This window comes from Lipophrys pholis (genome assembly GCF_963383615.2).
Source record: "Lipophrys pholis genome assembly, chromosome: 3".
NCBI lineage: Eukaryota > Metazoa > Chordata > Actinopteri > Blenniiformes > Blenniidae > Lipophrys > Lipophrys pholis.
The window spans coordinates 18842166-18867712 of NC_137627.1; the positions used below are offsets into that span (position 1 = coordinate 18842166).

The following is a 25547-nucleotide window of genomic DNA, read 5'->3' on the forward strand; positions in this document are numbered from 1 at the left end:
TGAAGACACAGAAGAAAAAACTAATTAGAAAAACAGGAAATTTCAAACCGCTTTTCTAATTAAATATTGCTTTTGCAACATCATAGATGACTGGATTCATGACAAATATTGAACTTCACTTTTTTTTTTTCCCGTCCTCAATTCAAGTCTCTATTCAACAGAAACTACTTTTTTTGAGTGACAGTCTGCATAATCACATTCCCACTCAGAGTCATACTCCCACAGGACATTACCTATAACAAGGCGGCCCCATTTCCTACATCTGCCTTTCCCTGTCTAACGTATCCTGTCTGGCTTTCATCTTCTCAAAATGAGTTCTTATAAGCCACAGCACAAGCTAATGGCACACGCATCATACATTCACTTTCAGCAGCAATACACTCCCCGGAGAAATGCAGTGTTTCTGTTGGCATTCTTGGTGGATTCCCTATTTTCTTAATCTAAAACGCAGATGTTCTGTATTGTTGTGGAGTGAGGGTTTCATACATTTTGATTCCACAAACTAAGTTCTTACACAAATTTGATAAAATCCATATAAATTGAATGTGCATGGAAAGTTTTTTTTTTCTTGGCAGACAATGAGGTGACAAGATTGCGAACAAGATTGGATCTGTCCAGTTAATCTGAGGTTATGGCTGACAGATGGTCAGCATAATCTCGCACAGTGAATAGAAACCGGTGGAACTGGATTGTCGAGGCAACTCAAAAATGAAACCCACACATTTTGCTTGTCTGTGTTTCGATTTGACTGGCTTGACTGAATTAACACAATGTGGTGTGGTTGCTTGTGAAAGTTAATTTGTGGAAATTGAAACATTGAAAATGGTAAAAAAAAAAAAAAAAAATTAAACCTTTTAACTACAATCATATTCTTACTGCACTGGATTTATTTTCTTTTCACTGATGAAAAATTGTTCAACGTCCAATGCTTACGTGCATTTCTTCCTCTTTACCTATCAAGTATTCAGTATTACTGTGTGTTTTCAATGATACTGAGAGGCTGGCGTCACAAATGTTGACAAACGTTTTTCTGTGACTGGATGGTTGAACTGTAATAATTCTAATGACTATATATGGATGTGAAGCTTAACTCATCTGCTTATTGTTAGTTTTAAAATGTTGCAAATATAAACACACCTGGGGTTATGGTTATGAGAGGTTTACATGCCAAATCCTGTCAGCAGTGACACGATAGGAACACAAGGGTTAAGGAGCAAGTCTTGTTCCACTTCCAAAATCTAATGCAGATCAATTTGGGCATCAATCCAACATGGGCCAGAGGCATCTGCATTAAGCAGGAGCAGCTATATATCTCAGTTAGTTGGGCATATAGTATTCCAGTCTCGCGGCAGGCAGTTCAATCCCCCTTCTTGTCCAGTGCATGTCAAAGTGTCCTTGGGAAAGACTGAACCACTCGCTGCCTGGACTGGCGTGTTTGTGTGTGTGTGTGTGTGGGACAGCATCTGCAGAATATCTTTATTGCCAATACTGCCAATGTTTTGACTTATTTGCTGTTTTAATGTGGATCACAAGATCTCAGGTGGTATAACTTCTACCAGAACAACGCGATCACATTTAGCCAGACATACAGCTGTTGAGGTTATGAAGGTTCCGTTGCATTTTTGTGATATAGGGAATCGGTTTGCTTCATCCTTGCATCACAAAGTCAACTGAAGTGGGATTTTATTTTCTTCTCTCTCCGCATGAATTTGTGCTGCTTTAGTCCAATCCAGGCTACCACGCCTCAAGTACAAACACAACCTGCAAAAAATGTCTGACATGCATGCAAGTAACACACAAAAAAAACGCAGTCAGCATTCTACATAGATATTTGTATGCTGCATAAACTTAGGCCAAAGGCACTCATACTGTCAGGCAATAACTGGCTCGAAAGCTTCATCGAGAAAGTGGCTGAACTTTGATCTTGGAAGGAAAATTGGATTGAAAACAAAAAAAAACAGCCCTCTATATCATTATTATTAGAACTGATCCACTCGCTGTTATTCTGGGTTCTTGACTGAAGTCTTTATTCATCTGTGTTTGGTAACAGTGTGTAAAACATTTCCCATTAGCAATGGAACTGTTGCTAAACACCATGAGCATGTATGCCAGTGTGTGTCCGGCTGTCCATACATGAGTGTGTCAATCTTTTGTTGTGTTTGTGTATAGTGGGTATGTATGTGCACATCTGCTAGTCATCTGCTAGTCACTATATATGGGTCGGTGTCGCCCTCAGAGTATTTTTCCCCCAAGAGAAATAACCAAAGCCTCCATCTGGTTAAATGTTAGCTCGAGGCCTATATACAGTTACACTTTGTGTGTGTGTGTGTGTGTGTGTGTGTGTGTGTGCGTGTGCGTTTGCGCGCGCTTATCAAAGCCTATGCTGGAGCCACTGTTTTGCCACTCTCTCATGACAAACCAGCTTTAAATATTCTCCCCTGTTTCTCAGTCACGCTCACACAAGCACGGAGGCATGAAAAAGACATAAACAACGTGCGCGCACACACTCGCCCTGGGGGCGAACACTTCACGCCGAGGGGTGTCAGCTTTGGTCAGCATCGGTTCTCGCCCAACATCTCTTCTCTTCTTCTTCAATTCCCCTGCCCTGTTCTCTCCATCCTGCACCATATCCTCTGCCTTGGTGTTGCGCTCTTTCTGATCACATTCGAAACACTGAGTCGCAATTATTTTTTACTTTTTTGGCTTAAACTAATGAACAGTTGACATATATCGCCATGCTGGAATGCATATGGGACTAAGGCAAACTTGTGGTAATATCCTGAAAATAATTGTGAAATACCACTGTAATTCGGTCCTGCTCTGGGTGATATTTCACTCATGCATTTCAGCTTATTCTTTTCCTGACTCCTCATTATTGAAAACCAATTAGATTCTTTCATTTTCTTTTTAGCATAGAAGCCGCATGTGTTTTTGCAGTCTCTTATAAAAGTAAGAATTGGGATGCTGGGATGTAGTAATGGCACGGTGAGGGAAGCAGAATATATAAAGAATGGAAATGGCAGCAGCATTTTCAGTCACGTTCCAGTCTAACTATTGAGATGGTCAAGAAGGAAAATGTGTGCTCAAGGAGAGGTTATGTGTTGGCATGTCCAGTACATTAGGCAGGCCACGTAAGCATTCATCTGAGAGTTACATATGTGCCGAGGCAGCTGGGGTGTATATATGCATGAATTATAGAAAAAAACAGAAAAAAAAACAGGCCTGTGGGTGTGTCGCTGTATATGAGTGTGTTGCTGTACATGAGTCTGGGCATATATAGAAATATATATATACATTATGCCCATGAGATAATCACAACATTGCTGTTGCATTAGTTTGCTCACCATCTGAGAGTGGTCAGATGGTCATACATATGTGAAAAAAAAGAGAAATAGTAAGAGTCAGTCAACTGTTGATGGTCAATGAATGCTGCTTCTTTTTAATCAGTTTTATAGGTATGAGCTCATTAAACAACCCTCATCAAAATAACCTCACAGATGACCTATAGATTCCAGCTGACTCAGGACTCTCATTGTCACCCTTCCTTGATCTGAGTGCAGCCACTGACACTGCTTCCCACTCCATCCTCAACACACTGGCCTCCATTGAGTTATCTTATACGTCCCTGGACGGGTTCAAATCACATCTCTCTGAGCACACTCAGCTAATCTTGTTAAGAAGGTCTAAGTCCCAAATGAAGAGAGATCTGAGCTTTAAAGCCTAGCTCTCTGTTTACTGGTCGGTCTGAAACTGGATGTATGGATGGATGGATGGATGTATGGCCGTATGGATGTATGGATGCATGTATGGATGTATGTATGGATGTATGGATGTATGGATGTATGGATGGATGGATGGATGGATGGATGGATGAGTTCCAAGCCCCAGCTATTACCTTTCTCCCCTGGTGTTCCTCAGGGCTGTGTCCTTGCTCCAATTCTCTCCATAATCTCTCTGCATATTTTCCGTCAATATATCCACCTTCCTCTTGGTCCTGGTTTTTCCTTCCACTCTCCCAAACAGGAGGGTTCAGGTCAAGAGTCGCGCTGACAACTTTGACATTGCTTTACCATTTCAACCCCACATCAATCACATCATGCAACATCAATTGTCTTTGTCAGCACCGCCATAGTGCTCAACTCCTGGGTCACCTCCTGTCTGGACTATGGCAATCGTTTTCTCTGGTCTCCCCTTCAAATCTATCAAACTAAAACTACATGTCACACAAACATTACCAGCATATGTCCAAACATCAGCATTCTGCAGTGGCTGCCAACAAACTGCAAGAGAGACAAGACAAACAGCCTCCCAGATGCCTGAGTTCTAAATGCTTGGGTACATTGGTTACAACATGATTTGTATTGTCATCATCCATAGAATAAAGATTTCATTTTGAGTCTTAATCTATACATCACCATCCATCCCAGCTATTATCATAGTGAGCAACTGTATAAAATCGAAGGCTCCTTTTTGGTTGGGAAAAATAAAAGAGGCTGAATCAGAAATGTGTGGAGGAACATGTTATAGATTAGGTTGTAAAGAAGAATGTGATTTCTGGAAGCAAACAGGACAGCGATGAGGGCGAAGAGATAACAATGGCAAGCATGGAGACTGACTGAGGCGGTGTTATCCGAGATCCAAGTGTTGGGGCGTGCCAGGAATTTGACTGTATTGATGGTGTCAAAAGACTCTTTAAAGAAACTAACACTGGGTTCTTTTAACCATCACATGGGACTAAAAAGAAAGAAAAGTTGAAAGTCACTTGTATAGACAATGACTCACCCACGTGGGGAAAAAAGAAAGAAAAAACACTTGCTCTCCCTGTTTCTTGACTATAATCTTGCTGTGAGCTGACAGTAAAATCAGGCAGACACTCACGCCCCCATTTCTCCCATCCCCGACTCTTTCCCTCCATCTGTGTATAATTGTATTGTTCAAAGGGGCAGTAAAAATAAAGGTTCATCATGACCGAGCACTTGTCCTTATAACCCCCTGCCTGGGGACAATTTTAGTACAATCCAAAACACTGTAGGGTGTTCATCTCTCTCCATTATCCACTCATAGGAGGGCTTACCCTCTTTGTGTCTCTAAATGTGGGTGCGACAGTGTCAGCATGTGCATGAGAGTTTGCGTGCAGTGTGGGTGTTGTGTGTGTGTGTGTGTGGGGGGGGGGGGGGGGGGGGGCGGCAAGGGGGGCATGCCTATGTTTGAGAACTTCGAAGATTTTATGTAAGTGCATTTAGTGTGCGTGAACGTGTGGGCGTGCATATTCCTTTGAAGCTGAAAGTAATTCATGCCCTGTGACACGGACAGTTGAGACTAGACAAACAGCTGTGACAGGACCAAAGCAATATGCACTGAGCTATAAGGCTGCATGTGACTCAACGCAAATGACCTCGCAAACGCCGGGAATAGGAAGCGGCGACACAGGACAAAATGACGTTGGAGACGAGGCAAAAATAAGAATTAGACAGAAAGACGATAAAAAACAAAAACATTACGGATGAGAGACACACAGGGAGGGACAGTGATTGAGTGAGGTAGAGGAGGACAAATGAGGTTGAAAAAGTGAGAAAATAGGGGAATACCCAAAAAAAGAAAAGTTGTGTAGTTGATCTGAAAGAGGCCACACTGCTCCAGACTATACTGTACTGCGATAAAACAGGGAAAAGCCCCAAGAAACCTCCGCACATCAAACACTGTAAAGGCGACGCCAGAAAGCATGTCTGAGTTGGACTCATAAATAAGCAAAGACACGAGACGCGTTGTGGCTGAGAAGTGATGTTATATGTTTGTGAAAGTGCTTCACTTGCTTTGGTGTGATCTGTACCGATTTGTGTGAGCTCATCATTATTTCACCTTTTTCATCTATTTCAAAGGCAACAACAAAACCAAACCTCACTGGAAAGCAGTGACTCACAATACGTGTTTGTTTTTTTTTCCTCTGGCAGTGGAGCTTTCTCGCTGGTCCTTACATCTTCACCAGCAGGTTTCAAGAGTCCTTTCAGGCTTTCAATTAGCATAAACATCCACTTAACTTTTGCAAAGTGGCTCCCAGGCATCTGTGACTGAACACCTGTTGACGGGGGCAAATTAGCCTAATGGATGGTAAGAAGAAGGGTGATCTGCTCCCTGCTAGTAAACATACAAAATATGTCGCTGTAAAGTGACAAAGATAAGATGTTCTTATAAATCCCAGCATGTTTTTTCAATAAGTACTTGTCAGTATTTATATTGAACAGTTGTTTAAAGGTGCATATTTTCCTTGAAACAATTGAAGGATGTATAGGTGATACGACGCAATCAGGGGAGGTTAAAACTTAAATTAATTTAAATACGACACATGTTTTGACTCTATTTATTGTAGTGTGTGTGTGTATTGTAATGGAGACAAATTAAATTGGACATTATGAACAACAGATATTTTAAATTAAAATCGTAACTTGCCAATGGATCTCAACATCCACTAACAATAATGGCATATTTGTAAAAACAAAAGAAAGTCCAGCATTGAAGTGGTGCTTTCACTTTTATATATTATAATGCCTCTCAAATCTTTTGATACATTTCAAAAGTTTTGCATGGCGACCAAATTCATTCATCAGCAGAAAAAAAAATACAAACCCATTTACTGTGGATTTGAGTGCTTTTGCCAGCGTCAGCAATCTATATTGTTAAATCCAAAGCGAAGAAGCATCTATGATTGGAAACAAGAAAGACCTTTAGTCTTCCTTCTATAAGCTCACCTCGCTGTCGCACTGCTAAGCTATAGCGTCTCTGCATTTTCCTAATTTTGTTCCAGCCCACTTAGCATGCTCCCATCCTCCGCTGTGATCTGCTCCTGTTTAACACCTTGGCTAAGCTCACTGAATAATGTAGAGGTGGGGGAGACCGGCAAAGCCTGAGTCAGCACTGACGACAGGTCAGCGGAGACACTGTGGCAGCCTTGACAGCCGAATGCAGAGGCAGGACGCACAAGCTAACGCAGAAAGGGGGCTTTGGCATAAACATGGAGGAAAGCAGAAAACATAACCATGCAAAAATCATGTTTTATAAGCAACGCATTCATTACAACAACAGCTTTTTTGGATAACCAGTTTGTTTGATTTCACCTTAAACTATTGATATGTAGAATTTCACGCCCCCTGAACTTCAGTGGTATGGCAGCCCAGTCGTAGACTCACATGTCACATATGTAAATTGAATTTCTCAGTACCATCAAAAACACACTGAGTAATCTCAAAACAAATTGAAAACGGTCAACTGGACTTGCTCATACATCTTGGAAGACGTTTCATCCCTCATCAAAGTTGCTTCATCAGCTTATGCTTTGAGATGCCTCCTACCCGGAGAACTTTACACACTATGATAATGAATGACAAATGCGAAATATCGAAAGTCGGACAGAATCGCTCACTCGCGCATTGTTTGACGATTCTACAGCCATAAAAATGAAAATACAATACACCCCGTCGTCATCGCCATAAGAAGGTTATTGTATAAAACCACAGCGCTGCTGAATGGACAGGATCTGACAGCCAGCTCCTGCAAAAACAAAATCCTCTGAAAATGTGGTTAGAAGACAAAGAGAGACAAAAGAGAGGACATGGAGAAGAGAGAAGAAAGAGATGAAGGGGTGGAGAATAAACCAAAAATCTATGACTGCAAATGAGGAGAGAAAGCAAAACGAGGAAGCCGATAGGTGTGGGAAGGCAGCTCAAGTTGTAAGGACAGATTGTGAGGAGGGTTTGAGGGAGGGGAAGGATAGCGAGAGCCATAGCATGAGAGATGAGAGGGGCTTGTCCCTGTTCAACCTCTTCCACTGTGCAGGAGTGCATTTATCGACACTTCATCAGCAATGCCCTCCCTGTTAGAGCGGGAGCGCTCGTACAGTGTGTGTGGCTTTAATGCAGCGTGCTCTCTTTATGTGCATTAGCTTCCATGCTATTTGAGAAACTGTATATTCAACATTACAAACAAAGATCATTAGGGAAACAGCAGCAGTTAAAACTCCGCAGGCATCCAAAACTCCACCACTGTTCCTAAGACTGAGATTAAAAACTGGTAATTTATCTTGTTTGTAATGACTTCTTCAAACTTTTATCGAGAGCTCAGCTTCTGTTGTGTGAAAGAATATCAGGGAATCATCCACACATTTCTAACGTCTGTCATTCAAAGTCAAGAATACCCCATGAGACAAATCACGTGGCATGCATATCAGGCAACACTTGAGGTGCTTACATGTGAGTTTTTTTCGTTTTAATGTGATAATGTGCATGCTTGTGCGAGCATGACAATGTGTGTCTTTGTGGAGCTTGTTAGGGAAGCAGTTGGCTCCTGCTGACAGCCACTGCAGTCTGAACAGCAGGGCTGACTAGGACAATCAATTAGCCCCGCATTGCACACATACAGTACATATACACGAGTACTGACACTTGCATGAATGCGTGCTCGTAAAGAACGAGTTAATACCTTATGAAGCAGCAACAACATATAGTACAGTGACTGACATGAACAAACAGGCTTAAATTCCTACGCTGCAAATTTCTGCTGCTTTATGTCCCAGAAAACCTGCAACTATTAAGTTTGTGAAGACTAAATGTGAAAATATGGTATCTGGCTAATGCAAGCAGTGTTTCTTCGTGCCTCTGTGTGTGCATGTGTGTGTGTGTGTGTGTGCATGCTTTTGCTCAGTCTCAGCTGGGATAGCACAAGTGTATCAGCCTTGATCCCTCCAAGGGTTGCTTGGACGCTGTTTGCTAGATGCATGTTTGTGTGAGGGTTTGCTCTGAGCGTTGTGTGTGTGATGCTGAGCAGATGCTGATGTTTTGACAGCCGTCCTGCTCTGAGTATGTCTGTCTCAGATCAGTTGTGCGTGTGTGCGTGCGTGTGTGTGTCTGCATTTCTGTATGCCTGTCTGTCAGGAGGCATGTGGTGAAGCGTAGCATTGCATTACATTTTGTGTGTGTGTGTGTGTGTGTGTGTGTGTGGGTGTGTGGTCGAACTGCAGGGTTAAGTAGTGGTATGACAGTCAGTGTGTATCTGACCTTCTATCTACCACTGGGATCACTTATCCTGCTGCAGGCTCCATAGTAGCGCATAATACTCTTCTCCATCTGTTTCTTTCCTCCACTTCTTCTACTTTTTTTCCTATCTTCTGCTTTGTTTTTTTCTGCACGACTTTCGGCCACTCTCCCTCATTTTGGCCTTTGATATCCCTCTAACAATGCCTTCGCCTTTTCCTCCAATCCATGTCCCTTGTCCCCATTTCTTCCTCTCTGCTCTGTATTTGTATTCACCGCTTCTCTCGGTTGTGACTCTCTCCTCCGCACCGTGGCTCAGACACCAAAAAATCCAGAGAGTTAATGACGAAATGAAAACGGGAGAAGGGGAAGCTAATGAAGACAAGAGGAGACAGGGGGAGAGGGAGAGAGACAGCAGGAGAAATGCTGAGATACACAAATGGAGAATCAGAGCGTGTGAGGGAAATACGGGGAGAAACGCTGACAGTTGGAGAAGGAAAGATAAAAGTGTTTGACAGAGGAGGAAAAAGGAATCCTTTTCATTTGTGTCAGAGCACTATTGTCGGAGTAACAAAGACATAGCTCTCACAGTGCACTAGAGGATTTGTCTCACACACACACACACACACACACACACACACACACACACACACACACACACACACACACACACACACACACACACACACACACACACACACACACACACACACACACACACACACACACACACACACACACACACACAAAGACAGAAACACACAGTGTTTATCTCTTTCCTTCAGCAGGGACGAATCTCCTGGGGTGAGAGCAGCTCCCACTCTCATCTTTCTGCAGTGTCACTTCTGACATTTGTCATGTTCTCACTCTCGCTTTGCCCTGCTCGCAGAAACAAACTGGTATCATACCATTTTTCGGGATCTGTATCTTGTATTTCATTTTTTATTTATTTATTTTTTTCCCGGCAGGTAAACATACCGAGGTTCTGATTCCTCTGTGTCCTAACCTTCTCGATTCGCCTGCACTTCTTAACTACTTCACAGAGGGTTCGCTCTTAAATGGGATCCGTCGATAATCCACAGACACAATGGATGACTCAATTGCTCAACGCTGCACTGCTTTTGTTTTGGCGCTTTTGTGTTGGCCCCTTGAAAAAACAAAAACCTGAGAGTGGTAATTTTTCAGTTTTATTGACTGACCTGCTGTGTAAATTGCCTGCAGTGAATCTGATTAGTTGTGTGAAGGTGCTCATTCCTTTAGCTCTGGCAAACCAAATTGTGAGTGACAGGAAAGGTTTTGTCCGGACACCCAGATGCAAGTTTAATTTCAAGAAGAACCAAAATTGCACATTTTGGAAATACGCCGACTTTTCCGTGTAGGGTGTGCATGTTCTCTCTGTGAGTGCCTGGATCTTCTCCAAGTACTCCAATATTCCTCCCATCGTCTAGAAAATGTGCTTGAGGTTTATTGGTGTCACTAAATTTCCAGTAGCTATGAAGAAGAGTGATTGTCTGTCTTTTCATGTGTGCTTTGTGATGAGCTGGCGAGCTGTCCAGACTGTACACTGCCTTTCACCAATAGTCAGAGATCATCACCAGCCCAGTGCTACCTGTAAGTGGGGAATAAGAGATGTTTAAAAAAAAAAATAATAATAAAAAAGTAATGGGTAGATGGATAAGAGTATAATATTATTGCTTCTTTGGCAAGAATGTTCTTGGTTTGATTATTTTAACTGTTTGAAAATGCCAATGAAAACAATTAGGCGTAAATGTTCCAGAAATAACTATAATTTAGCAAATAATTAATTTATTATTGTAATCAGAGGAAGAGGATAATTAAACAGCATGAACCACATGTGTGCAGAGTTTGTATGTTCTCCACGTGAGTGTGTGCGTGCGTGTGTGTGCGTGTGTGTGTGTGTGTGTGTGCGTGTGTGTGCGTGTGTGTGCGTGTGTGTGCGTGTGTGTGCGTGTGTGTGCGTGTGTGTGCGTGTGTGTGCGTGTGTGTGTGTGTGTGTGTGTGTGTGTGTGTGTGTGTGTTTGTTTTGGAGGGGAAGGTTTCCTCTCACAATCCAAAAAAGATGCACCGTGAGCCCAGAGCAGGACCCTCGGCCCCCGTCAGCTCCCCCGAGCACCGCGCTGTGTGGCTTTTCATTGTACCTTACTTCAGTGCAATACTACATCAGCTCATCCATTCTTTTTTTAAATTATTACATCTGCTGGAGCGTTCGATCAAAAGTCTGCCACAACAACGAGCCGGCGTAATAAAAAAAATGAAAACAGAGAATTTACAAAAAATGCAGCAAAATAATATAACACAGCTTTTCCTGCGCGATCCAGAGAGAACGTGTTCTTGATGTTGCTCTTCTCCAATCTCCTACAGAGTCTTTGTATTTTAATGGCGCTAAATTCTAAACAAATAAATACGTCAACATTTAATGTCTAAAGAAGCGAAATATGCCTTTCATAATTAGTTTTTATGGGAAAAATACTAAACTATAAAAATGAACATGAAATATAGTGTCATGAGCTCTTTAAATCATGTTTAGTCCTAAGGGTCTGTTCATTGCCTGCATTACTCATGTTGTTAAAAATTATACTTTCTTTCTCCAATATTCAATGTCCAGATGTCAGGTTGTTACAACGTTTTTTAATAGCCATGTGGTCTATACATACGGACTAATCATAAACTTTGTGGTTATACAGCCAATCACAATTAGGTGAGGTTTGAGGGCGGTAGCCTGAAGAAGCAGGAGAAAAAACAAAAACACTTGCTTCAATCAGTGGATGGACTGGATGCTGCAGAGAGAGACTGTAAACTTAACCTGCTGTGAAGCTAAAAAAAATAAAAAATCTAACAAACTGGTATTGAAAGGAAAATATAAAAAGTCACTTTTAATGTTTGAGGTTTAAGGTTTTTGCTTTTATACACATATTCTAACTGTGTGATGTAGATCAGCTATCTCTCTCATCCTATCCAACAAAAATCGAAAGGTCTGCCAAATGACTGGAGCACAGATCCTCTAAATTTCCCTCACAATCCCCTCAGAGAGGCAGTTTCAATGTCCCACCTTGCCTGAGGGGATATCAATGTAATTAACACACCAGCTGCAACTTCACTGGCATTGTTATACACCAGAGTTCTTTGTGTAAATATGAAGTCTAATGTTGTTTTTTAATAGACACTGCACTGGCAGCTCGGGTTTTCATCCTGCCAGCCCTGTGGACCACTGGGCCTTAAGCTTCAGGGATTATATTAAAAAAAAAAAAAAAAAGGTAAGGCTGTCTTGAATTTGCAGCTACAGTAAGAAAATGAAACATCATGGCTGAAAACTCACCACAGCATCATTTGGAATGTGAATGCACCATGTTAAAACAGCTGATTTGAGATTCATTTTTTTTCACCTTGATTGTAATGTGACTTTTAGCATTTGATGCTTTCAGTTGTCACAAGCCAATGGTACAATGAACCCCAGTTAGATAAAAGGAAAAAAATAAAATAAAAATCCATTATGCAGATGCTGCCTTCAGCATTTGGGCACACGGACTTTATTAGTTCAGTTCGGCACATTCAGAACCGAGCATTAACATGCAACCCGGTGAAATCGCCTTATTCCTCACTAACTGCATGATGAATAAATGAAGGTACTCTACTTCCTAAATGTTGCTTTTTATCTATGAGGAGGCCTCAGGTGTTCACAGCCCAATTTATTAGTGTACTTTAACGGTGCTTAACAAAAATGAGATCGCTTCTCTTGGAAATGGTAAAAACATGACTGAATATCAACATCAAATGGAAGATTTGGCAGCAGAAAACAGTATCCAAGCCTTCTGTTGCAAAATATCTGGCTGATGGTAGTTATGATGGCGAGGAAAACAGTGGAGAAATGAATATGCAGGCAAGTAGTGAAGAAATACTGTATTAGTAAAGCATTATTTACTTGCTGTGTTTACACTCGAGGTTTCACCATTAGATACTTATATATAGAAACAGAAAGATGGGAACTTTGGGTGGGTCCGTGCTTCAACAGACCTAAAGGGACTGCTTGGTCAGGCGATCTACAAAGCTTCATGGTGACACGTTCATTTAATTTGAGTTTTTATTGGAATACATATTCATCGAAATCCTGCAGGGCTGTGAACCAGGAGTTAATGTTAAAGTCTCATAAAGAGATTTAAAAAAAACAAAACCCTCTTAATGTAGTCGGGTACAACAGCACTGCAGTGTATAGCATGATAAAGTGGATTACATAAAGTTTCACTGTTAATTCAGCTGCTGACGTCTCCACTTACTCCAACAATGATTAACAAAGATATGAGCTACAATAAGTCAAAATGCCGCAGATCCGGATCAATGCAAGTGTGAGACATACTGTATGATATGTAATGCTAAATATATGTGTCTGCATGATTTTCTATATTAGAGTGGATAAATACTCCTCCATTTCTTTTTTCACTGGAAAAACTCCCACCTCACAATGGATGGGAGTGTGAGGGAAGAGAGTACTCCCTGTACTTAGATGCCGTGTGAGGGAAAACTGCATCCCAGAGACCTCAGAGTTGTACAAGACTGCTTTGTGTGTCTACATTGTTTGGTTGGGAGCTGAATTATTATGGGGAGGAAGACAATAAAGTGAAGTGGTATCATCCAATCTGCTGCCAACCATACCTGCAACACACATCTATTGTATATGGTTCCCAGAACTTAATGGCAAATCTCCCGACGGACCGGCAGTAGCTCCCCGATTCTTTTCTCTTTTTTGATGATTATCTTTAAACCGCAAATACATTGCTGTGGGCAATCTTTTCTAGTAAACCACCATAACATGTTCCGTGTACTGAACACAGCATACATATCATTATTCTTGTGTGTTTTTGATAGTTGTACCTTTATTAAGTCATCTGTATTGCTCACCAGACAATGGAAACCTTCTCAGCCTAGACCAAGAACTCAACTGGGTCGACGTAAATACGTTGTCCAAGTCCATTGGCAGTGTTTCCTTTAAATGCAAGTGAAAGTTTGTTTCCTCTTGTCATAGTGACACCGTGACACGTCCTGCAGAGCAGCTTTTCTTGGTGTCTGTTGCTTCGAATCCAGAAAAGTTCCAAATTGGGGAGGTTTGAAATAAACTCCACCACTTGACTGTATATTTGATAATTAGTCCATAAGTAACCATAAATAACAAAGTGTGTGGGGTGAGCTTAGTGAGTGTCTGGGAAAATGATTTTGTAGCAAAACTCTAATGCCTCTAATGAACTCTAATGAAATGAAAATTTCCATAACATTTTCAAGTGAAAACTTGTTCTTTTACTTGTTCGGTGACATGAAAATTATACTTTTGGGAAATGGATTCCAGAGCGAATTTATGGTGACACTGTTGTAAGGGATCATATTAGATTTTATGAATTAATCGTGACTGAGTGAGTCAAAGGCCCTATTTACACGACAATGTTTCACGTGACAACACCTAATCTGCCCCCCAAAAAAGTGGGGGCGTTTACACCTCAGCAACGGACACAGAGACAACGTTGTAGTTAGTATGCCAGGCCACTGGAGGGCGCTGTTGCTTGATTTTGTTATGAAACTACACAGACGTGTGTGCAGAGAGCAATACACTATAAACGTGAGGAAAATGGAGAGCAGCCGACATCCGCATGGACTGATGATGCATCGGATGCTATCAGGGGTGAGTCTCAACTATTAAACTACTGATCTGGACGATAAAACTAGAATATGGACCGCGGGTCGGACCACTACGCGGCCGCCATGTTTGTTTACAACTGAATGAGCAGGAGGGAGGGGGAGAGATGTGCATGCGCAGTAACAGGCTCTGTAGCCTCCATCAGTCTCCGCAGGAGGGAAAAGCGGCCGTGAAAGAATCTTTCCACCTTGGGAGCCGGATTAAAAACTTTGCGGATACAGTGCATCCGCAAACTGCTGCCGTGTAAACGGACCCCCCCAAAAGTGAAGAAAGTTTTGCGGATACACTAGAATTTGTTGTCGTGTAAACGGGGCCTTATGTGTTAGTGGATGTATGATCAGCAATATTTCAGCTGAAAGTCTTTTTTTTTTTACCAGCCAAGTAAGTTGGAAGCAACAAAAGTCAAATTAGACAATTCATTTGCTCTGTGTGCTATTTTCACAAGCACAGGGCCAGGAAGTATCCCTGCACTTAACCACTGCTCTTATCCAACACAAACACAACCTTCTCTTTATCTTGGTTTCTCTAACACAAAAATAGATCAGCAGTTTTTTCCCCCTGCATTTACTGCTGTCACAGGGACAGAATCAAGGCTCGGTGGGAAGCTCGCACCAGTACAAACGTCTTTCGTCTTCTCATTACCTTTACATTTTTATTCATCAGTAAAGTGGCATTTGCGGCGTGCCATGACTCCCTTCACAAACTTCCTCAACCCTGTCAAACTTTGTCTCTCCATATGTGTTCTCCTTACGGTTCAATCTCTTGTTTACTTCCCTCTCGCTGCTTATTCAGCAGACCCCTCCCACTCACATCTCCCTGCACTCTGTATCACTCTTTTCACACCTTTGCTCTGTCTCTTTTCATATCCATCACTTTATTTGCGTTGTCTCATTTTATCCCGCTCTGGTCTCGGTCTTTCACTTGCTTTTTCTTTCATCTGCCAGTCAGCGTTTTTTTGTGAACCTCGCATATATACCGGCAGACTCCAGCATCTCCCCCTTCGCTTTACCCGGCTCAACCTCACCTCACCTGTGCTCCTTATCCCCCCTTTTTTCTTACTCTCCGCTGTCCTCTCCAAATACTCATACTTCCCCCTTTTCTTTATGTTATTCTCGTCATCTTACTCATTTCATCTTTTTCCTCTTTCATCGACTGCTCATTTCTTGTTCATCGCTCCCTTCTTATCTTGCCTCTGCTCCTGTACATCTTCCACCTCCTTTGCTCGCTCCTCTTGTCTTTCGCTCCTCTGTTCTCTGCAGCCAGTGGCATTCAGCTGGCTCTGCTGCCAAGGCTGCCTAAACTCTACAAGGACCAAACATCTGTCTCCCGGTCTCTCGCACTTGCTCTCTAATTCTCCCCCGCCGCGTCCCCGGCTCAGCTCGTTTTCAGAAGTGCTTTATTGGCTGGTAATTTGAGAGATTGCGGCCAAAAGAAAGTCGGCACACACCAGTGGCGAACAATCGTTCTGTGTAACTCGCGTCACGTCATTCGGCAAAATGGTTGTCGGTAAAAGGAAGCCTCTTTAATGAAAGTAACGACAGTACAAATAACTTTGTCGGTTTTTATTTCCCCAACACTTCTGAACGACTTTGTAGACCTACAATAAATAAATCACAATCTTCTTTAATGCGAGAAAAAGTCAATTTGTGATTATTCTGTGCCCTCATGTCTTATAAAGTGATCGGAACAATAAATAAACAAACATTTTTAAAGCATCCTTAAAATAATATTAGAAATTAGCAAACATACTAAATAAAATAAAGACTTCCGAGGTAACATAAGTAATAATCCTTTTTTTTTTAATTGAAAAGCACATTAAATGAAGTGTGTTTTCATGGAGCATATACACAACATTTTAATCTAGTTGTTAAGTATGCAGTTTGCATGTCCTCCTTGTGCTCCAGACTCCTTCCCCTTGACCATAAGTGGTATAAAGTGGTATTGAAGATGGATGGATGTACACCACCACCTCCAGCTAACAGTACTAAACTATTGTTTCCTTAATTTGGCACCCTCAGTGGAGAGCAATATGTAAGCAATTACATTTGCTTTAATCATTATTATCTCCTGATTGATTGAAAATGTTTCAGCAAATCTGACAGTAAAAATCTCCTTAAGAGATGCCCGGAACAAAAATATCCCCCTAAGAACAAGGATCAACTGCCTGCACAGGTTGAATGTACTCACTGTAATCACTTTTTGATCTCCTCTTCTCAACATATTCAAGGTGATTTCTATATTTGAACTGTTGACAGTCATAAACAAGTCACATGACAAGTCTGTTTTGTGGACTGTGGGTGGAAAGTAAAGTACCCAGATATATCCCAAACACACACAGGAAAACCATGAAGACTCCACATGGAAAGGCTCCACACTTTGAATCAAAACAGGGTTTCCTTACTGTGGGAAGAGAGTGCTTACCACTACACCACAGTGCAGCCACATACAGTCACAGGGTAGTTTTAAATAATTACCATAGTAACACAGTACACTCCTGTGTTACTAACATGAAATACCATTACTACTTTGTGCAATACCTAACCTATATGTGATGCTAAATTGACGTTAAACTTTATCACTTGTATGGTGAACTCTGATTATCCTCATCGCTTTGTAGATTGATGCAGATGAGGATGTGACTTTTTACATCTGTAACATGGGTTAATTTTCCCTTGCTGTGTTTTTATAGTTTGTTAATGATTTAGGGGCGTTTGGTTCTGGAGCCGATCCCAAAGGCAGGGTACACCCTGGACAGGACACCAAATATTCACATTTCCAGACTAATGCATCCAATGTAATATTGTCTAAAAACTGAAAATGGTTGTGTTATTATGCTGTAGAACGTATTCGGGTAAAAGAGTGAAACATCCTAACCTGCAAAACTATTTCCCCCCTTCTGGCTTTACTTTGATCAGATACTGAGATCAGATAATCTTCTTATATTTGGTACTCAACTTGGGCCTTCTCTTCCTCTCCAGAAATCCTTATCTTCCTCCTCCACTCTCTCTATCAGTTCCGCTTCCTTCCATCTCCTCTTCTATGCTCTGTCCATTTGGCTTGCTGCTGGACTTACTACGGTATATCTCTCTGGAAGCTGACAAGGCAGAAAAGTGGAGGGACATATCTTTTTAACTTGGCATATCTCTGTCTCCACACCTTTTCCCTCTCCTGCTCTTTTTAAAGCTTCCTTCCTATGACCCACCATATAAGGCCTGTCCCCCTCCAGTGCATGAATCCACACCTGGGTCCACTTAATTTCTAAGACATGTTGCGGCCCTCGTGTAGCACACGCATGCTCCTCGTGCTGTCCAAGCAGTCACCTCCCTGTTTTCCTCTCTGAAAAGGGAGGAAAAGACTGTCTGCCAAACATTTTGGGTGGGGTTATGTTGGCTAATGCAGTGTAAATGCGTGTGTGGGGTGACAAGTGTTTATTTGGGGAATCCCTGGAAAGGGAGATCCTGCAATTGTGTTTGCATGTCTCAAGCCTGGATGGGTGGGTGGGGAGCGGTCCTACATCGGGTGTCCTCGATGTGACTCATGATTCCCAATAACCTCAGCGACACCCCTCCCTGCTGTCACCCCTCTACTGAACATGATGAAACGAAAACATTTGAATCATTTTCAACCTTCTCATGAATCACTCCATCCATCGGAGCCAGAACAGAGAAATTAAGTGACATCAAGCTACGGTGATTGAACCCCGGTTTCTCTTCACATCACACAGCCTTTAAAACATCATTGCAATGTTGATTAAAGTCTTTGTAATCGTTTTGTTGGGCAAACCATTTCACTGCGCCACTTTGTATTATTGAAATCTGAAACAGTTATGATTTAATTCAATCACAAGCATGCTTTTGTGAGTATATTCACTTTCGTGATGCATTATCTCAGCATACACCTTCAAAAAAACTGTTTACCTGTCCTTCAGGTTTAAGAACACTAGATGCTTAAATGTCAACAGATTTACAGGCTAACTTTGGCTGGATGTATTATCCCTGTGCAGGTACCTTTGTTTGGTCCGAAGTGTGCCAGTGTGCATGTCTGAAACACAGTTTGCCGCATTATATTTGTGCACGAGACAGACGGGTGAAATAGATTTTGATTAAAAACAGCTGAAACAGATGGAGGGAAGATGTGGAGATAAAAGGCAGAAATGAGAAAGGGAGCGATTGGAAGTGGAGGATCTGGAGAGATTGAGTGATAGGTACCAAGGCAGGGACTGATAAGGCGGCACTGAGAGAGAAAGGCGACAGATAAGGGAAGAATTATTGGAAGAAAGAAGAAGATGAATCGAGGGGATATGCCTGGACTCTTAATAAAACATATTGAGGTTTTGTCACTACCAAGCACAGAGGTCACATCCTCTGTTTGGAGCAGCGAGTTGCATTCGAAAACTAATCGGACTTTCATGACACAAATAATGAATATTGACAAGTTTCTCTCCTAGATGAAGGTATGGTTTTGCTCTCCTGATAACCCTGGGAGATGTAAGCTGTCTTAACTTGTATTCCTGTTCTGTTGCCGCTGAGAGTATTTGGCAGAAGTTTAGCAAAGCAGGCTTCATTTCAGAGATTCCAGGTTTGAATCCCACTGCAGACAAGTCAACATTTGTACTGTAAGGCCTTTATCTTTGTTTTGCCAAATTTATAGTTTTTTCTCGCATAATCCATATCGTTTAATCCTTTTCAGATTTACGTTCATCATTTAAGAAACTTAATCAAAGACACAGCTGTTACAACACACCACTCAGGCTTCTTCTATGTAAACAATTGACACATCAGGTCATAGGTTCCTTAACATTTTCGACAAAGCTGCACACCAAAGGCCTTTTACTACCTTTTTTAGTGCTGGGACTTTAACATGGCCTGCAAGGTGGTGCAGTGGTTGGCACTACCATCTCACAGTGAGAATTTAATGGGTTAAAATACTGGCTGGGCCTTCCTGCAAGGAATTTGCATGTTCTCCCCACGTGTACGTGGGTTTCCTCCCACATGCATGTGAAGTTAATTGTTGACCCTAAATGTCCTGTCAGTCTGAATGTGAGTGTGTGTGATTCCCCTGTGATGAACTGGTGACCTGTCTAGGGGTATATCCTGCCCTTACCCCAAGTGAGCTGGGATTGATCTCCAGAACCCCACAAACCCTGATGGACATATTTAATCACACTTTGTGTTAGTCACCCTATAATGTTATTATCTGTTAACAAATGTTGAGTTTAATTTGACAAATTACTTTTTTGACCCCTTTGGGTAAGATATTTCTCTCGTACACATACTAACTAAACATATGAGAAGGACTGAGCCGCTGCAGCGCAGTACCCGGGGAGCAGCGGGGGGGGTCGAGGACCCTACTCAGGTACACAAGGTGGTGACTTGCCTGCTGCAAGACTAAAAATGTATATGTTCCAAATATTATCACAACTTTTACCTTTACGATTCTATCAATGTTTTTTTTTTTCAGTGTCAGTGTGTGTCACTCGTTTCTCTTGCATGTGAGGTTAGGGATAAACTGACAGTAAAGTTTTTTTCTAATGTACATGGCACACTTTAACCAAGAGATTAAAACTTTATTCATCTGTTACAGGAAATTGCTTTGTTTCAGCAGCTCAATATGACATTGCCATTATTCGGACCAAGTCCTTATCACGATGTTATTCATCAACTGGCATGGGAATATTTCACACAAATGATAATGTTAAAACGGCGCAGGAAAGCAGGTTGTTTTTAAGTTGACTGATGCTGTATTTGCATATTCCCAAGTAACCTAAACACTGCTGATTGCAAGCGACAGTTTGCGGTGTTCTACTATGGAGTTTCCGTGTTGTGGGGGGCCTATCTATCTGTGTTCATGCTATCTGGGTCATCTGCTCGTTTCACTCGAGCTGATAAGTTGCTAAGAGCAGAAAGTCCAAACAGTAGTGACTCGGCTCTCTGTGTTTATGTGTGTATTTTTTGGTGTTTCCTTTCCGACAAATACACTCTGTCTCCCCGTCTAAACCCAACCTCCACCCCAACCCTGCCCTCTGAATGCACACACACATAGACGCACTGCCACAGCAGGCAAAAAGAATGGTGAAAAACGCTGAACAAACACAGGAAAAAAAAAAAAAAAAAAGACCTTGAGGGGAATTCCTCGAAGTGAGCTAAGACGTTTTGTCAGAACATTTTTGCACCCGCACATGCACATATTGGAACACACCAGGGCACACACACGCACACACAAGCACATTCGCAGTGGTTAAAGGACGAGCGTGAGCTGCAGAGCGCCGACATGGAAACGACTCTAATCAGGACCAGTCAATCAAGTAACACAGCTAAGCTCTCAATTTTCCACATAAGGTGAAGGCAAATAACAAAACAAAACATAAACACACATTCAAATGCACATACATACACACACAGACACACGAATGAAGATATGATCTGGTGACTTTGTATATGTGCAGTGGATTAAGGCGCTGCCACCAGTCGGCTTCACACTCACCTCATGAAGAGATGAAAGATTTTGACTGTGTGAGTCTGATAAGATATTATCTTAACATATAATTGCTTTGACAACATTTTAGGAGGATCTTTATTGAATAACTTCCCATCTCAATGCCAATCAACAGTATTGAACAAAGTTACTATCTGAGCTTGTCAAATGCAGTTTTATCAAAGCTGGCTATTTAATAATAACCATAATTGGTTCATAAATGAGACGTTGAGCATTAATATAGCTTAATTTAAAAGTTACAAGGCTCGGTCAGTGTGATTGCGGACTGGGTTAGAGTTAGTATCACTGTGTGAGTGCTTTTTGTTTTTGTTTATATTGTTTAACTGTGTTTTTGTTCGATAACTGATGTGTGTGCAGCCAGAAAACCTTTTAATTACTGAGCACGAAACAAGTACTTTTACATTTAGGTACTCGGTGATATCTAGTACTTATGTGAGTACATGATAATGCCATTACAATCTTTGAATCACTTTAAAAATGTTATTTTAAATGGTTTTAATTTCTTCATTGTAAGAAATGTCCATTGCAGATCATTTTTTTTTGTCACATTTCTCTGAAATATAACACTGTTTAATATAACAACAAACATGATTAACATTTTAAACGTCGCTTTTTTTGGCACAGTCTAATATTAACTGTAATGCATTGCTTTTGGCCAACACAGCCTTTATTATGGATGTTATGTTGTGGGCTGCTGTCACGCTTTTTTATTCCTTCAAAAGCACATCTGCAGTTCCCACCAGCCAGCAGCTGTTTGTTTTTGTTTTTTTTCATGATTTTCATGCTATTGTGCCTCTGACGTCTGGCCTGCTGACACCAGGTATGACATAATGTCGGATTATTGAAGTGGAATATGACCTGATGTCAACCTGAGATGTTTTGAATTTTTTTTCTCCCAGCATACTTCTTGTCTCCCTCAATGTCTTCTGCACTGTTTGTGCATCATTTGCACTCCGTTTTGCTTTTGTTTCTGTTTAGAAATTCTGTACCCGACTGGCATTGCTCCTCCTACATGGAATTAAACACTGAAGCGCTGAAATAAAGTTTTGTAAGTACCGAACACAGAGCAACTGATATGAAACATGACATTGGTAGGCATATATCTCTAGTTTTAAATGCTTTTAAGAGAAGAAGCTTTTCTGTCACCAGTTTTATATCAAATCTACGTGCATACGATACATTCACATCTGCTACTATAGAAGCTTGAAGAACAACTCTGTGTAGTCTCTCTTGACACTGAATTCATAAAGCTGATTTCCAGTAGGTCATGAAAGAAATCGCAAGTATTGTTGCCATAGAGGAGGTTTTTACTTCAGCTCTGCTGCAGGTATAAAAACCCATTGATGCATGTGTTCACGTGAAGTACCAAACATTGCAAAGATAAAGAAGTGTTCTTAGAGAAGAAATGACCTTATTACAACACAAAGGCTGTGATTTAAAAATGAATTCAAAGACACTCGAAAATCTGAAAGCAAACCTTCATGGGCACAGAAGAAAGAGCACAATTTCCCCAAAGGGAATCAAATGTTTGAAACAGCAGTTGGGAAAAACCTTGTATTACTGCCAAATATAAGGAGGCCATGATGGAGGCAGGAACAAAGGAATCAGTATGAGAGGAACACTAAGCATGCAGGGACTGGAAAGGCTAGGCACCTTGAAACACTTTTCTTAAATCAACTTCAAGGACAAAAAAATAAATTAAAAATAACATTGCCATCAGAAATTTGTAAGAAAACTGTTGGAAATATTAAGTAGATGTTATACAGGTCAAATCATCGCAAGTTAACACCAAGTGGGAAATAATTTTTCTTTGGGTTTGTTTGAAAACCATTCATTTGCATTATGTGTTCAAAATGAACTAAACAGGTCCTATTTATAACTGTTTTCTGAGAATACATTTTAATTGTACAACATTCATATTATGCAGGTTGATGGTTTTTACATTTGCAAATACTGTATTTAGATTCAAGTGTATTCTGGAAGTCTCATATATAATACAAGGAACTGCCAAGAAGATTTTCAACTGAATTAGTAGATGTTGGGAAATGTAACATATACTTATACTTACTCTGTTGCTGATACAAACGGGAGCTTTTATACTTCTTTCATATACTTCCCTCTTCTCACGCATTTTGAACTTTGGCCAACTACAGTTGGTGCAGCTGTTGCCTTTAATGAGTACCAACTTTTAGTTTGCAACAAGCCTTTCCTTTGTCATCGTATCCTGTCTTTCTGTTGTGTGGCCGTGCTACTGCTTTTCAACTGCCACTCTGTTTCGTCTACTTTATATTAAATCCATTTCTCTACAGATGTCTTGCAGGATTTTTAAGACGTTGAAACTAATTCATCACCACGGGGTTTGATAACAATCTGACTGGCATGTACAGGCTGTTAAATGTGTGGCCAGTCAGACATAAGAAGGCCCGACCTCCCGTCCCTCCTCTGAGTTAACAGGTGTCTTTAGCAAAACAGGCCTCAGGGGCAAACCATCCAGGTTAGAACCTAATACACTGGTATTTTAACGCTTTTCAGCCAAAAGCAACTTCTGCGTGTGTGCATGCTTGCATGCGAGTGTGTGTGTGTGTGTCCAATCAAATGTACAGCACAGTGACTTCAGCCCTTGGGCCAAGTGAAAAGTAAGCATGGCAGACGTCCAGGAAGTGATATAGTTAAGAGGTTTAGAAAGTCTGCAGATTTTAGTTTAAATAAGGGAGCGCACTCACCCACAAAAAAAGAAACACAAGCGTCTGAGACATAAACAGCATGCACTCTTTTTTTTTTTTTTTTTTATCTTCCAGTTTGAAATTTAGCTTTACATTTGACCACCATTCACTTACAATGAGCCATGTCAGTCACCTGTCCAAGAAAGCTGATGTCTGCACTGCAAGCTGCCAACGGGAAGATCAGTCAATGCAAGGGCAGTATTTGTTTGTCACTTAAATATCTGAAAGCATTATTGATCCCCTTCGATCAATATTACAGCCTCGCATTGAAGCACAACAAATCTAGACCTTGGGGTGCTTTCAGGACAAACCCTGTCTTCTCCAAACTACTCAAGTATTCAACCAGGGGCGGAGTTTCCATGGTGGTGGGGGAGGGAGGGAGGGAAGGAGGGAAGGATAGGATGGGGGATAGATTTCAGTCAAAAAGTGTTACACTATGGCATAGATATTTTTCTTTCTATGCATCAATGAATCTGCTTAGGAGCCTGTAAAATATCTCACTAACTGCACTGAAGATGTTGAAGAAGACAGTGTCACCAAGGGAACACGACCACATTTCATCTTTATGAAAAAAGCCCAACAAAAGCAAAATCAAATAAAAATTAATACACATACTGAACAACAATTTCTTCAGAGACGTCAGTGACAACTTTCACACTTGGTCCCCTTTGTGCCCCTTTACTAAGAATTCCCTGGATCAGGCCCTGCATTAAGTAGACAGCTTCACGTGTAGTTTTTGACAAATAACGACGTTATCTTACCGTCTCTCCGGTTGTTGCCCCTCAGGACTCTAGTGGTAGAAACCTGAGCCCTCCCGACCCCGGTGACAGTCCACAACAATAAAACCATCCACATCTGGAAAAACACCAGTCCTTTCATGGTGCGTAAAATATGCGCAAAGTTAAAGAAGAAGAAGAAAAAAAGTTTTCACTTTGGAGCGTCCCAACGAAAGAAAATCCCCTTTTTTTATTTTGAGACCAGGAAAGTTTTGGTCCTAACAAAACTTTTTAAACCGCAAATGACAGGCGTGTTGATTCCCGTGCCTGGCGCAGACCTATGTCCTGTCGTGCGCCAAAAGTGGTAAAATAACTCCTCTGGAAGTCAAGTCAACAACTGAGCCGCAGGTGGAGGATAATATAGCTCCGTTCACGGTCAGACATGAGGCACAGGCGCCGAACTTCTTATCTCCACGGAGCCCAAAAAAATGTCTTCGTAGTCACGCCGAAATATCCCGCATAGTTCACTCTTTTTCTATCTGACGCGTCTGCTGCGCGCTGAAAGTCAGCGCGTCAAAGTTTGTGTGCCCACCGTGCGCGCGTCCGTGTAATGTGGGAGTGTAACTGCACGAGATGCTGGAGGAGAAGGTCAGTGAGGTGGCTACAGCACACTTTCTGGAATAGGTATAACTTTGTGTGGGGAAAATGTATAGTTTCTATCTATCCATCTATCTATTTCTATATGTCAGTCTGTCCTTCGGTCTGTCTATCGCTATGTATCTGTCTAGATAGAGACAGATACATACAGAGTGTGTGTGTGTGTGTGTGTGTGTGTGTGTGTGTGTGTGTGTGTGTGTGTGTGTGTGTGTGTGTGTGTGTGTGTGTGTGT

The 25547-nt window shown here is 41.5% G+C and overlaps 1 protein-coding gene across 1 annotated transcript in view; it reads right to left on the reverse strand.

The window, feature by feature from the left end:
- The window catches only part of pdgfd (platelet derived growth factor d), a 69668-nt gene extending 44457 nt beyond the window's left edge, over positions 1-25211 (reverse strand). Inside the window, exon 1 of the mRNA XM_080459852.1 lies at positions 24704-25211. Within this exon, the coding sequence (XP_080315978.1) occupies positions 24704-24821 (118 nt within the window). The 5' untranslated portion in view covers positions 24822-25211. The remainder of the gene's footprint in view (positions 1-24703) is intronic.
- Positions 25212-25547: the final 336 nt, after the last annotated feature.